The 18,617-nt window shown below is 49.2% G+C and overlaps 1 protein-coding gene across 13 annotated transcripts in view; it reads left to right on the top strand.

Moving 5' to 3' along the window:
• The window catches only part of VPS8 (VPS8 subunit of CORVET complex), a 180,122-nt gene that overhangs the window by 64,803 nt on the left and 96,702 nt on the right, over positions 1-18,617 (top strand). For all 13 annotated transcript variants that reach the window (XM_074189594.1, XM_074189588.1, XM_074189595.1 and 10 more), the window contains 3 exons: positions 1,510-1,599; positions 11,986-12,032; positions 18,071-18,293. In XM_074189594.1, coding sequence (XP_074045695.1) covers positions 1,510-1,599; positions 11,986-12,032; positions 18,071-18,293 — 360 coding nt within the window. The remainder of the gene's footprint in view (positions 1-1,509; positions 1,600-11,985; positions 12,033-18,070; positions 18,294-18,617) is intronic.

The raw sequence follows: 18,617 nt of genomic DNA, 5'->3' as shown, positions 1-18,617 counted from the left end.
CTCTCCTCCATCCTCGCTTTGGTGAAGGTTCAAATAGACAATGAAATGACCAAAAGGCCCATAACCAGAGGGAAAAAGGAGCCAGTATTATCCAGAATCACAGATGACCTTAAACCAGAATAATCTGTTGATCTGGAACAAATTCTATTAGTGAATAGTTTTGAGATGATGATAGGGTATTAGATTTCACTCCCTCCTTTGACAGATGGGCCAGGGTCAACAGAGTCAAGTGACTTGTCCGGGGTCATACAGATTTGAAGAATCCACCTCAGCATTTGAACCAGCTCTGATGCTCTATGTGTTATATCCTATGGCCTGGGGTGATGTCAAGATTAGGAGACAGAGAAGTGGAGTTCAGACTCAAGTCCTTTCCTTCAAGGGCCCCTCTCCTTCTGTGCCAGATGCTCCACCAAATGATGGGGTGACAAAGAAAAAAGATGTATAGCCCCCTCCCTGAAGGGCTTGATATTCTAGTGGGAGAGGCAGTACCTATGGGAGAGCTGAACACTCTTCCCTGGATGAGTCACCACCTCCCTAGAGAGCTCACACCCTGCCCCACCCCCCATCAGGGCTCAAATGCTTCCAGTGACCAGACCCTTAAAATTGAGGGGGTTGATGATGGTGACAATGATGACAATGATGATGATCTGGCCTTTTAAAAAGGTTTGAGAGAGAGAGAGAGAGAGTATGTAGGGGCAGCTAGGTGGCACAGTGGATAGAGCACCGGCCTTGGAGTCAGGAGGACCAGAGTCAAATCCAGCCTCAGATACTTAATAATTGCCTAGCCGTATGACCTTGGGCAAGTCACTTAACCCCCTTGCCTTGCCCCCAAAAAAAACAAAGTTTGAGAGATGTGGTTTCTAGGCAATTTAATAATTTTATTAATGAGATCATTTTAATAAAAGAATGGTTATTTGATCATCTCTCTCTTAGACCTAAGATAGTCATGGTGTTGAGCCCACAGCTTCTTTGTCCTTTTGGGGGGCAATCAGCATGAGAACAGGAGAAGTGAGCTCACTCCAATGAAGGACTGAGAGGACATCGTGTCACTCTTGGGCAGAGACTATCCCTGTGCTCAGCTTTGGGCAATCTAGACAAAAGGATCTCTGTCTACTCAGGCTTCCTTATGAGGTTATAGGTGGGTTGTATAGAAGAGGTTAGCTCAACCTCCTCAACTGAGGTCTTGAAAGAAGGATAACAGAAAAAGGGGGAAATCTGAATCTCGCCAGATCATTGGTTATTGAGATTTATTTCTCTCAATGATGATAGTCATCATGGTCATGATGGTGATGATGATGATGATGATGGTAATGATGAAAACAGTGTTGGTGGTGATGATGGTGGTGGTTGTGGTGGTGGTGATGATAGTGATGATGATGGTAATGATGACAACAGTGATGGGGGGTAGGGGTGATGATGATGATGATGATGATGATGATAACAAGTCCTGCTTACATTGTGGTTTCATTCTCTTCAAAACTGTCTGATGTCAATACTGTTTCTTCCCAGATGGTTGAAATCCTCTTCCATTGTACAGACCGAGCTTTGAAAAAATGTCCAGACCAGGGTAAAATCCAGGTGATGGAACAGCATTTTCAGGTATGTTTGAATGACTTCTACTGGCCTTGTCTCTCTTCCCAGGGACAAGAAGGAGCATTTTTGTTTTGTTTTCTTTTTTTTAAAGATTTTATTTATTTTGAATTTTACAATTTTTCCCCTAATCTTACTTCCCCACCCCCACAGAAGGCAATTTGTCAGTCTTTACATTGTTTCTATGGTATATATACATTGATCCAAATTGAATGTGATAAAAGAGAAATCTTATCCTTAAGGAAGAAACATTAAGTATAAGAGATAGCAAGATTAGACAACAAGATATCAGGGTTTTTTCCCCTAAATTAAAGGTAATAGTCCTTGGTCTTTGTTCAAACTCCACGGTTCTTTCTCTGGATACAGATGGTATTCTCCATCGCAGACAGCCCCAAATTGTCCCTGATTGTTGCACTGATGGAATGAGCAAGTCCATCAAGGTTGATCATCACCCCCATGTTGCTGTTAGGGTGTGCAGTGTTTTTCTGGTTCTGCTCATCTCACTCAGCATCAGTTCATGTAAATCCTTCCAGGCTTCCCTGAATTCCCGTCTCTTCTGGTTTCTAATAGAACAATAGTGTTCCATGACATACATATACCACAGTTTGCTAAGCCATTCCCCAATTGATGGACATTCACTCGATTTCCAATTCTTTGCCACCACAAACAGAGCTGCTATCAATATTTTTGTGCAAGTGATGTTTTTACCCTTTTCCATTATCTCTTCTGAGTATAAACCCAGTAGTGGGTATGCTCATTTTTGTTGTCCTTTGAGCATAATTCCAGACTGCTCTCCAGTAAGGTTAGATGAGTTCACAGCTCCGCCAACAATGTATTAGTGCCCCAGATTTCCCACAACCCTTCCAACAATGATCATTGTCCTTTCTGGTGATATTGGCCAGTCTGAGAGGTGTGAGGTGGTACCTCCGAGATGCTTTAATTTGCATTTCTCTAATAATTAATGATTTAGAGCAATTTTTCATATATGACTATGGATCACTTTGATCTCCCCATCTGTAAATTTCCTTTGCATATCCTTCGACCATTTGTCAATTGGGGAATGGCTTGTTTTTAAAAAAAATTTGACTCAGTTCTCTATATATTTTAGAAATGAGTCCTTTGTCAGAAATACTAGTTGTAAAGATTGTTTCCCAGTTTACTACATTTCTTTTTTTTTTCCTACTACATTTCTTTTGATCTTGGTTACAATGGTTTTGTCTATACAAAACCTTTTTAATTTAATGTAATTGAAATCATCTAGTTTGTTTTTAATGATGTTCTCCATCTCTTCCTTCGTCATAAACTGCTTCCTTTCCATAGATCTGACAGGTAAACTACTCCTTGATCTTCTAGTTTGCTTATGGTACTGTTTTTTATGTCTAAATCCTGTGTCCATTTGGATCTTATTTTGGTATACGGTGTGAGGTTGGTCTAATCTAAGTTTCTTAACCTACAATTTTCCCAGCAGTTTTTATTGAAGAGAGTTTTTATACCAATAGTGGACTCTAATTATAGATTACTATAATCGTTTCCTGCTATTGCACCTAGTCTATTCCACTGGTGAGCATTTTTCCAACATGAATTATTTTGGTGGTAGTTTTTCATTCTAGTTCTGTGTTTTTTTTAATATTTTAAGATAACGTGTTTTTGTTTAAGGACATGTTAGACCTTTTACAAATATATAAATTCTTATGTTTTCCTAATTTCCCTGTGGAAACAAATGAGCAGAATATTGGACTACTGATGCTTTTTTTGGTTAGGGAAGATGCTTGTGAGGCATCAGAAAGTCTAAGGAGCTTTGTGAACATTTGGAGGGCAGCTTGTGACATCCCAGCGCAGCAATAGTGTGGCAGTGGAGGGGAGAAGATTCAAGGATCAATTCCCCAGGATCCCCTCTTACTCAAGAATAGAGGGAACAGGGAGTTTCCAGCACAAGCTGTGGGGGCCCTGGCAGTGGAGCTGCATGTTGTGTCTTGTACTTATTGGCTGGTGAGAAGGTGCCTAAAGAATTTTTTGTGTGAGGCAACTGGTAGGTACTCCTATTGCTGCAGACCCTCACTTGACCCAATTCTTCACCAGGTAGGTCATTACCTAGGGAGCTTTGCCCAGGGAGAGGGCAAGATAACAGTGGAATCTCAGGCTGCAAGGGAGCGCCAGGGGTGGGCTTTGAGTCTTCCTTGCCATAAGATCTGGAGGGAGTCCTCATCCTGGGGCCACTACTTAGTTGCTCTTAGCCATGGAAGGAACAATGGCAGGGGACAGAGTACTGCCAGTTTCCCTGTCATTTTTTGCTGCTACAACTGTAGGTTTCCCGTCCCGCCAGGGGCAAGGGCAGGGGGCTGCAGGGACCTCACTCTTGAGATCAACTTGCTTAGTCTTGGGACAAGATAGAAAATCCAAGGGAGAGGCAGACAGGAGAAAGGAAGCCCATGACCAGCCCCTGTGGGACAGACAGCTGAGCCAAGGGGCCCACTAGACATTTGCTCCCTGACCTTGTCTGGACCCACTTGGGAATCCTTTTCCTCTTCCCTAATCAATTATTGCCTTTCTCATGGAGGCTGCCTTGAGCCTTCACTTTCTTCACCTTCCGTAGTTCAAATCCTGCCTCAGTCGCTTCCTAGATGGGTGACCCTGTGAAAGTCACCAGCTCACCTCCATGTCCTCACCTCTAAAATGGGGATGACAGCAGTTCCCACTTCCCAGAGTCATCGTGAAAATCGAATGAGACTAGAATTGTCCATCTCCGAGGGCACATGCTGGATGGATGCTCCATCAATACATGTTCCTTTTGTACTTTCCCTGCCAGTCCCCGGAGATCCAGGGCCTTTTTGTCAGGGACGTTGGCCAGGACCTTTCTGGGAAGGGTGTGGTGGGTCTTCCAGGTCTCCTGGGGTGCTGGGGGGCAGAGGAAAGGCCAAGCAATGAGCAGAGAACCCCCTGTTTGGGTCCGAGATGCCCAGGACAGGCAGTTGGGGGAAGTGTGAATGCGGCCTGGTGCAGCTCCCCTGCAGGTGGCGCTCGTCACCTAGCCTTGACCCAGCCGTTTGTCTTGGCCCAGAGGCTTGGGGCTGGCAAGGGGGATTCTTGACTAGCTGTGGCTGCCCCTGGCTGTTGAGTGATAATGAATTTCCTTTGGACTGCAGACTCTCTCTGGTCGTGAGAATCTGCGGCCTTTGATTTTTTAAAATAAGAGACTTGAATGACCCCAAAAGAAGACTATGGCCCTTTCATTGTACAGATGGGGAAACTTAGGCCTCACCAGGAGGCAGAGTCCAGCACAAACTCACTTCTTATTGAGGGGGCAGGGTCTGACCAGTTACTAAAACCCTGCCCAGGCAGCCACCCGGCTTGGGTTTGTCCCTCGTAATCACTGGGAATTAGAGTTGGACGGGGAAAGCCAACTAGACTACTTATGTCATCACCCTGCTGTACCTCTGCAGGGCCTCTGTGAAGGGATAACTGGAATCAGGGAAACAGGGTTTGTTCTTAGGGAGCAAAGCGAGGGGCAAGAAGGCATCATGAAGGAAGTGGGCTCAGAGTCTGCCAAGACCCGGACCCAATCCCATCTCTAACTGACCCAGAGCATTCTGGGCCTGGGGGCTAACAGGGGTGGCGTCTTCACTGGCACCAGGACCTATGTCCCTCTAGAGCAGACGCAATCCCATCTCTAATTGACCCAGAGTGTTCTGGGCCCAAGGACTGACTGAAGGTGACATCTTCACTAGCACCAGGGCCCCATGGACCTTTCCAGGCCACTTAGCCAATGGCACCTGCTAGGCCTATAGTCACGATTGAGCATGTTGGCCCTTAAGAGAATGCTGCTCCTTTTCTTCTCCTCAGGTGCCAGGGTTGGCCCAGGGAGCAGGGCAGTGGGGAGGGCCACATTTACAAACCTGACTGAAGTTTCCAAACTGGAGGAAAAGAAGCTCTAGGAAGCGACACCCACACCTCTGGCTGCCAACTCAAACTTAAGGCCTTGCTTCTTCTCTCCCTTCTTAACTAGCTTGGTTTAATTCCCTCTGTTCTCTTTTTTTGTCCTGTCTCTTCCACCTTTAGAAGCCTTCTCCTTGAGAGGGAAGACAGGCCAGCAGGGAGGTCTGTGTTTGTACACCTTGGAGGGAAGGTGAATCCCTGAATGTTGGGGGTTTTGGTGTCTGAGAGGTAGTGTAATGTGCTCACTGGGGGGATGTCCCTGCCCTATGGAGCTTATGTTTGTTGTGGGATGGGGACATTGTATGGACCAATGAGTTCCCTCCCAGATCGTACAGAATGAGAGCAAAGGGCAGATTCAGCCTGCATCCTACAGAAAAGCTTGAGGAGGCCGAGGATACTTGAGAGATCAGGGTGAGTTTTTTGGAAGAGGCAGGGCCAAGCTCTAAGGAAGAGAAGGTAGAGAGGATGTCAGGTGTCGGGGTCATGGGACACATCAGTTCAGGGAGCAGCAGGTTTCTGGCGCGACTGAAATGCAGATAACATGTTAAAGAAAGAGGGGCAGCAGCAGATCCTGAGGGGCTTCTATCCCAATCACGGTCCCTGAGCCAAGGAGCGGCATGCCATGCGCAGCTTCAGACCTGAGAAGAAGCCTTTCAGCAGTTCCATAAAAATGAGTTGGAAGGAAAAGCCACTGAAGTGGAAGGCTCTACAGCATCCCATTGGAAGAGAATGAGGCTTGAGTGGAGGCCGGAGCCAGGGGGCAGGGAGACAGATGGGTATCTGAGGTCAGGGGCTCCTAGATTTAGACCTAGGAGTGACCTTGGGACCCTTGACCAGTCTCCCTTGTGTTCCAGATGAGGAAACTGAGACTCAGGGAGAGGTCAGCAAGGATGGCACAGAGGTGGGTTTCAATACAGGTACTCTGTCTGCATCCTCAGCGCTCTCACTGTCCTCCGATGAATGAAACAATAAAAGGTACATTTGCCCAAACACCCCTGAGACGGGCGGCATCCATGTTATTCTCTTCATTTCCACATCAGAAAACTGAGTCTCCAAGTGAGCTTAAGTGACTTGCCCAAGAGCTCGTTGCTAGTGAATGTAAGAACTGTGATTTGAAACCAGGACCTCTGAGGTCAGGGCCAGGATTCTAACCCCTACCCAGAGAGGATGTCATGGTGGGGGGAGGCTTGGCAGGAGCTGGCAAACAGTATGATCTGGAGGTTGAGGCAAAGTGAAGAGCCAGGGATGGGGGAAGGGGCAGACTTGGCTGACCAGGTAGATGGTCAACAGAAGCCCAGGCCAAAGGACAGATTGGAGACGTCCAGAAAGTGACTAGGCCAAGGGCTCTGCCTCTGGGCAGCAGGCCGGAGAAGCCAGGGCAGCCCTTCCCCCAGCCCATTCTTTTTTTTTTTTTTTTTTTTTTTTAGGTTTTTGCAAGGTAAATGGGGTTAAGTGGCTTGCCCAAGGCCACACAGCTAGGTCATTATTAAGTGTCTGAGACCTGATTTGAACCCAGGTACTCCTGACTCCAAGGCCGGTGCTTTATCCACTGTGCCACCTAGCCGCCGCCCCCCCCCCCCCCCGCCCATTCTTAAATACCAGCATAAACTAAAGGACAAAGGAATTTGGTCTATCAGAATAGAGGCAGGATGAAGGCTGTGATTTGTGAGAGACCACCGGATTTGGAAGATGTGTGAACAAGAAGGTGCCAGGAAGAAGAGAGAAAGAAAAGCTGCGAGGGCCCAGGAGGGGCAGATCCTCGGTGGGGCCCCAAGGCTGGGGCCTGGCCAGAGGAGGAGGAGGAGAGGGTGGGAACCCAATTGGATGCTCAGCTAGATTGAGGGAAGGCCTTTGGGTCTCAGCCCCAAGCCAGTGCCTGGTACCCTCAGATGCGTGCTGGGGTTTGAACCAAGCTGCAGGGAGCAGAGCAGCAAGAGAAATGGAGAACTTGGTGACACAACGAGAGGGAGAACAGAAATTGGTCCTTATCTTGGGGGGACAGCTGGGTTGAGTGGAGGTTTTCTGGGACAAAGGGGGTTCAGGCATGTGATTCGGCAGCAAGGAAGAAGGGGAGAGAATAATGCAGGGGGCTAGCCAAATCCAAACTCCTTATTCCAGAGGGACTGAGAATGGCCAAAATCCCAAGTTGTCTCTGGTTCAGTCACATTTTAGGCATATAAGGTGTACTAAGATCATTTTTAAAATGCTTCCTATTTTAGTTAATACCTTCCTGGGAGAAATGGTTTCTAGAGGCACCGTGCCAGCAACTGGGCTGCATGTGCCAGATGGGCATCAGAGGGGAACAGAGACAGAGTAAGCGGGGGCACCAGCCAAGAGCCTGGCCACAGAGTGCAAGCAGGTGTGGAGGGAGGGCAGGGCCTGGCTTTCCATCCTGCTTTCTCCTGGAGAACCTGGTAAAGGTGGCGACCAGTACCTGTGGCTTTCTGGGGGTGATAGGGCACCACTATGACACTTCTACTCCCCTTGTCCATCTTTGGATAAATAGAGGAGTGATGATGGATTTCATCCAGAAAGCTCAGACAACTCTGCATCTGTGCTCTCATGGTCCTCCCCTGGTCTGTTGATAAGGCCAAAGGCAGAGGCAGGCACCCCTCAGCCAAGCGCCCCCCCTTCTGATTGCCAGCCTCAGCTTCTCCTTTCAGCCTTGTGAATCCCTGGTGGCCTTGGCTCAGGGCCTCTTTGCTGGCTCTTCTGCTTCCGTCAGCCATCAGAGACCTTTTTCCATCTAAATCTCAGGAAACCAAAAGGTCTATTTGAGCCTTTTCTCACCATCCGAGCTCCAGCTAACTAAGAGAAGTATCCATAGTTACATCCTGTGGTGCTTGGCATGTTTCTAATTATGGGGAGTAATTGCTTTTGTGAAGAACTTCACCTCTATTCACCAAGTGTTTACAAATTCCCTCCCGGCTCCAGACACAAAGAAAAGGATCCCACAGTCCCCAGCCTCAAGCAGCTCCCTGGGGCTTCCCCTGCTTTAACCACCTTTGGATCTTGTTGGGAGGGGGTGGGGGGGTCACCCGAAAGTGACTTAGGGTACACAAGAAGCTTTCCAAGCCAAAGAGCAGGTCAGATCCCAGAGTGGGAATGGGGGTAGAGGTGGGGATCAGGACAGAGCTGGAAGGGCAAGCTAAGACCGAAAGCCTGTCACCTCAAGTGTTTGGGATCCAGTGTACAGACTCTGGAAAGACATGGCATCGGGGGGGGGGATGCCGAGTCAGAGCTATTTAGGGACATAGCAGTCCTCCTCTTCAAATAATACATCTTGTTCAGCAACTCAGTGGATAGTCAATCTTTTTTAAAATAAATTTTTATTGATGTCTTTCCATTTTTTTTTGGTTTTTGCAAGGCAATGGAGTTAAGTGACTTGCCCAAGGTCACACAGCTAGGTCATTATTAAGAGTCTGAGGCAGAATTTGAGCTCCCATCTTCTTGACTCCAAGGCCAGTGCTCTATCCACTGCACCACTGAGCTGCCCTCATTCTTTTCAGTGTTTTCCAGTGTTGTGAGATGGCACAGTGGATAGAACACCAGCTCAGCCTCTGACACTTCCTGCCTGGGCATGACCTTGGACAAGTCACTTAACCCTGACCGCCTCTCACCTAGAACCATCTCCAGTTGTCCTGATCCATTTCTGGCCACTGGACCCAAGTGCTCTAGAGGAGAAACTGAGACTGGTGACCTAGCACGGCCCCCTCTCGCTCCATTCCAGTTCACGCACTTGTCATGGCCTCACCTCCTTGATGGCATGGTCTTTGAGAATGGAGGACAAGTCTCCTCACAGTGTTGTCATCATTGTGTTTCCTTTCCTTGGCTCTGCTGATGTCACTCTTCCCATGCTTCTCTGTTCGTCACACACATCTTTCTTACGACCACCCCCCCCCCACCCCAGCATCAGTTTTGTTTCTAATTCTTCACTGTCCCAAAGAGTGTTGCTCTACATGTCTTAGTTTATTGAAGTACTGTTGGATGAGAGCCGGCCTCCATCAGAATGACCTGGGTCATGTCCACCCTAACCCCTGTGGCTGTGAAACCATGGACAGAGTTACAAAGTTCTCAGGGTCCAGTGTTCCTGCCGAGGCATTGTGGAGGGGGTTTGGACCTGGCTGGTTCACATTCCCTCTGTCCTTTCCTAAGTGCGGATGAGCCAGAGTGCTGGGCCCCCCACCTTGTCTTCTTTCCACTCCCTCCCTCAGGGATGCCGTCCTCATCTCTAGGAGGTAACTCCCCCCTCTGCTGCTCCAACCATTGTCTTTCTCTCCTGGGTGCCAACCCTGAACAAACTCAACCTGCCCGAGATAGAACCTGTATCTCTGTTCTCTCCCCAGGAAAAGCTCCTCTGCCTCTGTTGGAGGCGCAAGCCCTTCATCCTTAACTTGTCAGCCTCCCTCTTGCCCTGCCCTTCTGGCAGCAGAGGCCAAGCAGAGCTGATGTGTCTCCTGCCTCCTTCCCCTTCTCTTCCCTGAGCAGCCACCCCTCATTTCACCCTGTCATCTCCAACCCCCCCATGCCTCCCCTGAACTAATGTTCCTAGAACATAGATAGGACTCTGCCACGCCTAGAGAAAAATGTAAATATCTCTGCTTGGCATCTCAAGGTCCTAATAATCTGTCTCCACACCACCCTGCCTAGTTGAATCACCCACTCCACTTTTACACCCCATCACAACCAAACTGGCCTGGCCGTTGATCCTTCTCCAGCCCGTGCTGGCTGGCCTGCTCCCCACAACCGGCTGCCTCCTGGCAGGAGGCCTTCCTCATCCTCATCCTCTGATCACATCTCTACTTTGACATGCATTCATGGCACTTGGTTTCTTTCTCCATCCATGCATCATCTGCCCCAACAGATTGGTCCGTCCTTCAGAAACAAGGAGGCTTCTCCCTTTGCAGCCTGCTGTCCTCCACGTGGTCAAAACTTCTTAAGAGCTTGAGGAGGTTCGAACTGGATGACCTCTGGGCCTTCCCCAAACCTCAGGTTCTTCATCTTGTTTCCCACCGCCTTCCATGCCTGTCTCCAGGATGATACGGCAGGGGAGGTTACTCCCATGGATTGACACCCACTAGCTTGGGGCCTGAGGCATCCCAGACCCCGAACTAGGATTGGAGCAGGGTAGCCTCCTTCAGACTCAGTGTCCATCCTCTGGCTGTGGCTGGACAAAGAGCCCTGAGCTGGTGGGCATCCGAGTGGCCTACTTTTCTTCCATCCTTACCCCTGTGCGCTACCACATACTGAGAATGGAATTTGTGGATGCTGCAAATACACAAGGAAACAGGGAATTGGGTTGAACCAAGTCCAGGTGGGGAAGTCAGACCCTCTGCCTTCTCCAACCTGGACAAGGATGAGGAAAAATGAAGCATCTGTGAGCATCCTTTGGAGGACTGTGCTGCCACCCTTCTCGCTTCCCCATCTTGGCTTTGTAGCATGTACCACAGGACTTTCCCCTTCAGGGGAATGCTCTACTGTCTCCTCCTTCCCTGTACCCTCCCTCTGGTCATCCTCCAGTCCAGCTGCAAGTGCTGCCATTCCTTCATCTCACACTTGCCTGCTTTCCCAACTCCCTCTTCTTCTGCCCCTCCCTCTGGGGTCAGGCCCTCCCACCCCTCAGCCAGACCTTGGCATTTGCCTCCTATGTCCCCATTCTCCAGACTCCTCCTCCCTGATGGCTCTGGCCTGGTTTCCCATGGCTTCCCTTCCTGTTCTCTGCAGTCTTGTCAAGCTCCTTTGGGGTCCATTCCATAACTGTGCACAGACATTACATGTATGCCCCCATCAGAGCCCCTGGGTCCCTGCAAGGCTCAGCCAGAGGACCACCTCCTTCCACAGGCCTTTCTTGTGCCCCCACTCCCTGCCCCCTTCCCAGTCTTGAATGTGAATATCTCTGTGGACATGCAACTCTGGAGGGCATTGCCTTGGTGGAGCCCAGCAGATGGTTTATACATGCTTGTGGGTTGGCTGGGATTTAGGTTCAGATTAAGAGTGACTTGTGGAATGTGATGGATCGTGGAGGGGTCAGAGGGGACCAGAGGAAAAGCCATTCACTTGGTCCTGCTGCTTCATTTTACACTTGGGGAAACTGAGGCCCAGAGAAGGGGACTGGCTCACCCCAAGTAGTGCGGCTTGTGAGATTCTGGAGCAGGGTTCGAATTCAGGTCTTCTGACCTCTGGTTCCAGGGTCCTTCCCATAGCTGCCTCCTTGTACCTTTAGTGGGTCTGGGAGATCAGGGGTATCCCCAGAAGTGGCAGCTGCCGCTGCTCCTCTCCCAGCTGTGGGCCTCCTTATGGGGTGCCAGATGGTGCATCTACATTGTACACTGGGGTGCTCTCCTTCAGTCGCCACATGAGGATATGGATTGGCTTGGGGAGTGCCAGTTCAGTCGATGGCAGCGTGTTTGTGCCCTAAGCAGAGGCCAGCTTTCTAATATGTTCTCTCTGGCCTTTCCACAGGACACGGTGCCTGTCGTTGTGGATTACTGCCTTCGGCTGCAGCGCAGGTGAGTTGAGACATATCCTGTCTATTCCCCCCACACACACACACAAGGGTCCCTGCACGACTTTCATGCTTTCATTCTGGTGACTTCATCCAACCACTTTGGTTTCAGTAATTTCCTGCCTGTCCAGCTAATAGAGATTCTCCTTCCCCACCCCCACCCCCACCCCCTAACTGCTGAATGGTCATTCCTTCAGATGTCCAGAGCACCACCAAACCCCAGCAGGTGGTTCTGGGTCTCTGTGCCCCACAAGCACAAGACTTGATGCTTAACAGCAAGGAGAGAGTTCACAAATAGAATGTGAATGGCTAGTTTTGAACAGCTCACTCTGGGAGAAAACCTGTCCCTTTGTCACAGTCTAATTTGAACGAATCCCTCTTGTTAAGGGTTTGATGCTACTTACATGGGCATTCACACCAAGGCTCCTACTTTTGCCTCAGGTCATGGTCCTTCCCCACTTGACCTGCCACTTCCATGGTGGGCCCAGTGCTTGGGGCTGATAAGCACAAGGGTCCCTGCCCCCCAGGGGTATCAGCTGGCACCCAGATTGGGCTATCAGTTGGCCTAAGGTTAGGGGAGAACATTGAGGACAGTCACCTGAATCCCAGGCCCGGTGCCAGGAGAAGAGCTTGGGATTTGGAGAAAGAAAGGTTTGAGTTTTAATATTGGCTCTAGGTTGTATGACCGTGGGCAGGTCACCCCTACCCCACCCCACCATACTTCTATTTCCCTTCTGTCATGACCTAGATGGACATTTCTCCCATCAAGTCCAGGATGCAGGAAGCCAGGCTGAGCCAAGCCGCAAGCGTCTGGACTCCAGCTCCTGGCAAGGCCGGGTTGGGTCAGCTCCCGGGCAAGAGAGAGTGGATCTTATTGTCATTTATTTGATAATGCTTTTGGAGCTCCTGTCCTTTGGCCAATAAATGTTTATTGAGCCCTTACTCCAGGCTGACCACTGGCACAAAAAAGGCACAAAACAGTCCCTGCCCTCAGAGAGCTCCTAGTCCAGTGGGGAGGGTGTCAGCCCATGGACAGAGAGCGTAGAGCATCCGAGAAGGCGCCCAGCAGCAGTCCCGTAGAGCTCTAGCCTTGTAGAGCAACCAGCACCTGCCCTCCCCTTGTGACAGGGTTCCAAGGTGGAGGGTGTCCAGTGCAGCCGCAGGACTGAGCTGCCCAGCCCTGCCCCCAGCTCCTGGCTGCTCTCCCAGGCCATTCTCCCTTCTCCTTTGTGCTTCTCCCCACATTTCCTTTTAACTTCAGAGCCAAGCTATCAAAACCTACTGTGGGTGTGGGGGCCAAGACTGTTAGGGTCCCCTCCCTCCTTTCCATCTGGGGCCTCCTTAGGGCAAAGAAAACATTTGTTTTCTTGTGGACGTGAAAAGATACCCATCTACTGAAACTTCTGAGTTAAATCCTTTACACAAACCAGCTCTGGGAAAGGGCAATGTTTTAAAGATATGTTCTTTATTTTCATAATTTGGCCTAGTTCCAAAAACTGTTCAGTTTCGTTCTCCTCCCTCCTCTCTCTTTCTCTCATTCTTCTTCCTTCCTCCCTCCCCTACTTCCCTTTCTTCCTCCCTCCCCTCCTTCCCTTCCCACCTTCCTTCCTCTTCAATTCTTTATCCCTTCCTTCCTTTATTTCTTTTTTTAAGGGTTTTTTTTTTTGCAAATCAATGGAGTTAAGTGACTTGCCCAAGGCCACACAGCTAGGTAATCATTAAGTGTCTGAGACTGGATTTGAACTCAGATCCTCCTGACTCCAGGGCCAGTGCTCTATCCACTGCACCACCTAGCCGTCCCCCTTTATTTCTTAAAAAGACAGTGCAAAGACCTATTGTCCCCTTGTGCTAGGGCTGGAGGTTGTTAGCTCAGAAGAGAAAATGCTTCAGGGCTTTCCACAGAAAATTTAATGAGTTACCATTCTGACTATAGAACCTTGGGCTCAGAGCCACGATTTAATGATGTTAAAATTATTTTAAGAATTACCTGACCCATACTCGATATGCATAGACACAGTTCTGCATGGTTTTTAAAAAAAGCCAGAGGCTCTCTAGAGGTAATCCCTGCCCCTAGGAGCTTCTGCAGGAAACCAGATGGAAGGTGGTTCCAGATGGCCATCAGTGACAGGCAGAACCAGGCCCATGTAGGGTCACATGCATGACTTCAGTGGAGTGCCCAGACCCCATGCTGTTTCCACAGGCTCCAGCACCCCAATAACCCTTGGCTGCTGCTGTGGAGTCTGGGTCTGGGCAGCAGAGGGGTGAGAATGAGTCCTGTTCGGGTTAGTCGTCTTAAAGAAGGAAAGCCAGAACTTGTCTCCACTCACTATTCCTTAGGCTAGCATCAACTTCTTTTCTTCGAACTTTTCATCCTCACCCAAGGCTTTATGTTGGCAGATACATAGGAAGCATCAGTTGGTCTGAGAAATGGGAGGGGGAGTGAGTCCATTTGGGCCTGGCGGTGCATCTTGGGCAGCCTGCAGTCAGGAAGACTCACCTTCGTGAATTCAAGTTCAGTCTCGGATATGTCATAGTTGTGTATCCTTGGCTGAGTCATGTCACCCTATTTGCCTCAGTTTCCTTCAGGATCTTAAACCCAAATGGTGTCACACAGAGTCACATGGACAGGAAAATGCCTGCACAATAAATGTTCTTCTCTATCACATCTGGCCCTGAATCCTTTTGCTTCCTTGGTGAACATAATATGGTGGGGCCAGAGATCTGTGCTAAAACTTCCTCCTTGGTTCACCATTCATGCCACATGAAGAGAAGGCTTGGATGGGCATCCAGAGTATGCTCCTCATGCCCTCCTTTGCAGACTCATCTCCCAGGACTCCCTTCACCTCTCACTGCACCCACCCCTCAGAGCATACTGCTCCCAGAGCCTGCAGCACCCTCCCTCCCCTTTGCTGCCTTTTGAATCCCCCCTCTTTTTTTTTTTTTAGATTTTTGCAAGGCAAATGGGGTTAAATGACGTGCCCAAGGCCACACAGCTAGGTAATTATTAAGTGTCTGAGACTGGATTTGAATCCAGGTACTCCTGACTCCAAGGCTGGTGCTTTATCCACTAGGCCACCTAGCCGCCCCCCCTCTTCTTTTCAAACTACATTTTATTGCTCTTTTGTTTAGCTTTGCCATCATTTCCCAGGTGCCTCTCCCTCCCATGCCCATAGGAGCCAGCCTCCAGAACAAAGAGCTTTTAATAAGAAAAGGAAGAAGAGAAAAACCTATCAATATATTGGAAAAAAAATCAGAAAACATGCACAATGTTCTCTTCTTATTCCCTTCCTGCCCCTGCCAGGGACAGAGGTGGGGTGAAGTGTGAGGGGGAGCAGGCAATGTTAGCAGAGTGGGAAGAGAGGGGGACCTTAGTGTGCTTCTCACAACCACTCTGGGGTCTCTCTCCCTTATCCTGTTCTTGGGGATTTTACAACCTTCCCCTTCAGTGGCATTCTCTCCCCTGGCATTGGTGTCATTAGATGGGTTTCCTTTCTTCACTTTTCATTCCTTACTTACATAATACTCAGTTACTGGCATGACCCCCCCCCCCCCCTTTGGTTCAGTATTCTCCAGTCAATAGGCACCTGCTTGGCTTCTGGTTCTCTGTTACCCCCAAATATGTTGGTGTATGTGGGGTCTGACTTCCTTGGGGTAGAAGCCCTGTGAGGGGAATCTCTGGGCTAAAGGGGAAAGCCATTTTGCTCACTTTATTCGCATAATTCCAGTTTTTTTTCTGCTGATCAACAACTCCGCTAACAATGCACCAGTGGTCTTCCCACCTCTCTCCAGCTCGGACTATTCCAGTCTTTTGTTGCCTTTGCTGATTTGTTCGGTTTGAGGTGAAAACTCAGGATGGTTTTAATTTTTCTTCTTCATTCTCTGAAGTCAGCTTAAAATGCCACCTCTCCTACCAAACCTCCCATAGTATGGAGACTTCATTGTGCTTATCACATAGTCTTGTGTCTCAGGATTTTCTTTGTTTAAATCTTAACCTCTTCCTAGACTGTAAGCTCCATGAGGGCAGGGACTGGGTCCTCACTGACCTTTGGATCACCCCCAGGATAAATCTCAGGACCCTGTACCAGCAGGGACTGGAGAACTTCTGGCCTAATTCATGAAATTTCCCCAGTGGCTTTCTTTCCAGAGCATTGCTAATTTGTGTAGAAGCAACATTCACTTGGCTTGAACTTGGCCATTTCCCTCTTAGGCCTCATTGGGTGAGCTCAGGGGCCATAGAAATGTCTCAAATTGAGAGATTAAGTAGAATGAGGCTTAGTAGAAGGGGGGTCCTCTGCCAGAACCCTTAGGATTCAAATCTGATTGCCTGCTATACCAGTCTGAGGGAGGCCAAGTTTGGGAGGAGCATCTCAGCAGTGGGGGGTGTTATTGTTAATGAACCCACAATCATTAAATCAGTTGGTATATTCCAACACATTTCTGTGGAATGGCCTGGACTCTTTCTTCCCTTTTTCCTTTCTCAAAGCCTAGGACCCCCAGGTGAGCTGTACCACCTCTGGACCTTTGTTCCTCTGAGCCAAGGGGCTTCTGGGATGCTTTGTTCCACTGTTTTCCACATCTCTGACCTTCTGTTTCTCTCCCCTTCCCCTGACTTCATGCTCTCTGCTCAAGGATATCATTGGCTTCCCCAGCTCATTTTTGTCATCACACACGTTACCATCCCAGAACAAACCAGTCCAGCCTCCTCTGTCCATTCCTGGCGACTCACTACTCTTCAGGGTCTTCTTGGAGTCCCCTGCCCCCCTTGGGCACCCCATTTTGTCAGGGCAGCTGACTACCAATGGGCCAAGAAGTTCATAATTAAAAAATAAACTAGCAGGGCAGAAAGGTGTTGTGGTGGATAGAGCACCAGCCCTGGAGTCAGGAATATCTGAGTTCAAATCCATCCTCAGACACTTAATAATTACCTAGCTGTGTGGCCTTAGGCAAATCACTTAACTCTATTACCTCAAATAAAATTTTTAAAAATAAACAAACTAGAGAGAAAGGTCACCATTGAGTATGAAGTAAAAGAAAAGGGAATTCCAAAATTCTATGGGTACGTCTTAGGAAAAACAAATGGATTCTCCTGAGGAGATTTTATATTCAAAGGAATAACCTAGAAGAGTGAAGAGGGCACCAGCATTTGAGTCAGGAAAACCTGTGCTCAAGGTGTGCCTTGGACCCAGACGACCCCAGTGCATTGGGAGAGGGAAGGGCCGGGATCACCTGGAAGTGCCTTGCCCACAAAGGCACAGGCACACTGGCAAGTAGGGGAGTCAGGAGGGGACCCTGAGCCGAGCCAGAGTCTGAGCTGAATCTAAGCTTCTGTGAATGAGCATGTGCACATCTGTGTGTGTGTGTGTGTGTGTGTGCGCGCGCGCGCATGCCTGTATGAGTCTGTATATGTCTGAGCATGTGTCTGTGTGAGTGTATGGCTGAGCATGTGTATAGTCTGTATGTGTCTGTGTGAGCACATTGTGTCTACATGTCTAGACAGTGTGTCACATATGTACTTTGGACAGGCAGGCTCGGGTACCAAGGCTTCCAGCCGCCTGCTCCCTCTGCCTCCTTTGAAGGAGAGCCAGAAACCGGCCCGCTCTCTCTTGGGTCTGTCTTCCCCCCATTCCACCTGCAAACAGCCAGCTTCCCTATTCCCCATTCCTTCCCTCCTTTCCTGCATCCGCTGCCCCTACTTTGGGGGATGGGAGACACTCACTAACGGATGGAAGGAGCTAAGATGGGGTGAAGGACAGGAGTAGCTTTGACATTGATTGGGGATCAAATGCCTACCCTTGGTTAGGCCTTGGAGTAAGCTGTCAACACACACTCCCACCTTCTCTCAGGGTGATACCATTCTACCAGAGGGGCGTAAAGTGCACAAATAAGTAAATACGAGATGGATCCAAAATAAATGCAAAGTACCTGGGGGATTGGGATTGGGGGGGGGGGGCAGAAGAAGCCGCATCCTGGAGCAGGTAATCTCGGGATGGCACAAGGCCAGAGGAACAACTGTCTTTAAGCACAATTGTTCTTTTGTCCTAGGGATCTCTTATTCAGCCAGATGTATGACAAGTTCAGTGAGAATTCAGTGGCCAAGGGGGTCTTCTTGGAGTGCCTGGAGCCTTACATTCTAAGTGACCAGCTGGTGGGAGTCACGGCCCAGGTGATGAAAGATCTGCTCATTCACTTCCAAGACAAGAAGCTGATGGAGAACGTGGAGGCCCTGATCGTGCACATGGACATCACCAGTCTGGACATACAGCAGGTGAGTCAGAGTTCCAGGGGTTCAACTGTCCTGGGTATCTGGGCCTGGAGCACTGACCCTGAGTTGGGGAAGCTGATAGGCCCCAGGGTGGAGACTGGACACAGCCGGATCTACGAAGGGCCTATGGTTTGCCAGGCCAGGGCTTGGGGATGCCAAGACAGAAAGACACAATCCCTGCCTTCGGGGAGAGCTCCTGTTCTGACAAGATGGGTCAGTGTGTAGGTTGGGGAGGGGTCAGGAAAAGCATATTAACCTGAGCTCCAGGAGCCGATACGGTGGGGTCCTTCTGTATCTTAGTTCTTGTGTTTAAAAACAGGATTCTGG

This window comes from Macrotis lagotis, chromosome 5 (genome assembly GCF_037893015.1).
Source record: "Macrotis lagotis isolate mMagLag1 chromosome 5, bilby.v1.9.chrom.fasta, whole genome shotgun sequence".
NCBI classification, from domain to species: Eukaryota; Metazoa; Chordata; class Mammalia; order Peramelemorphia; family Peramelidae; genus Macrotis; species Macrotis lagotis.
This window is presented reverse-complemented; position numbering and strand designations above follow the sequence as displayed.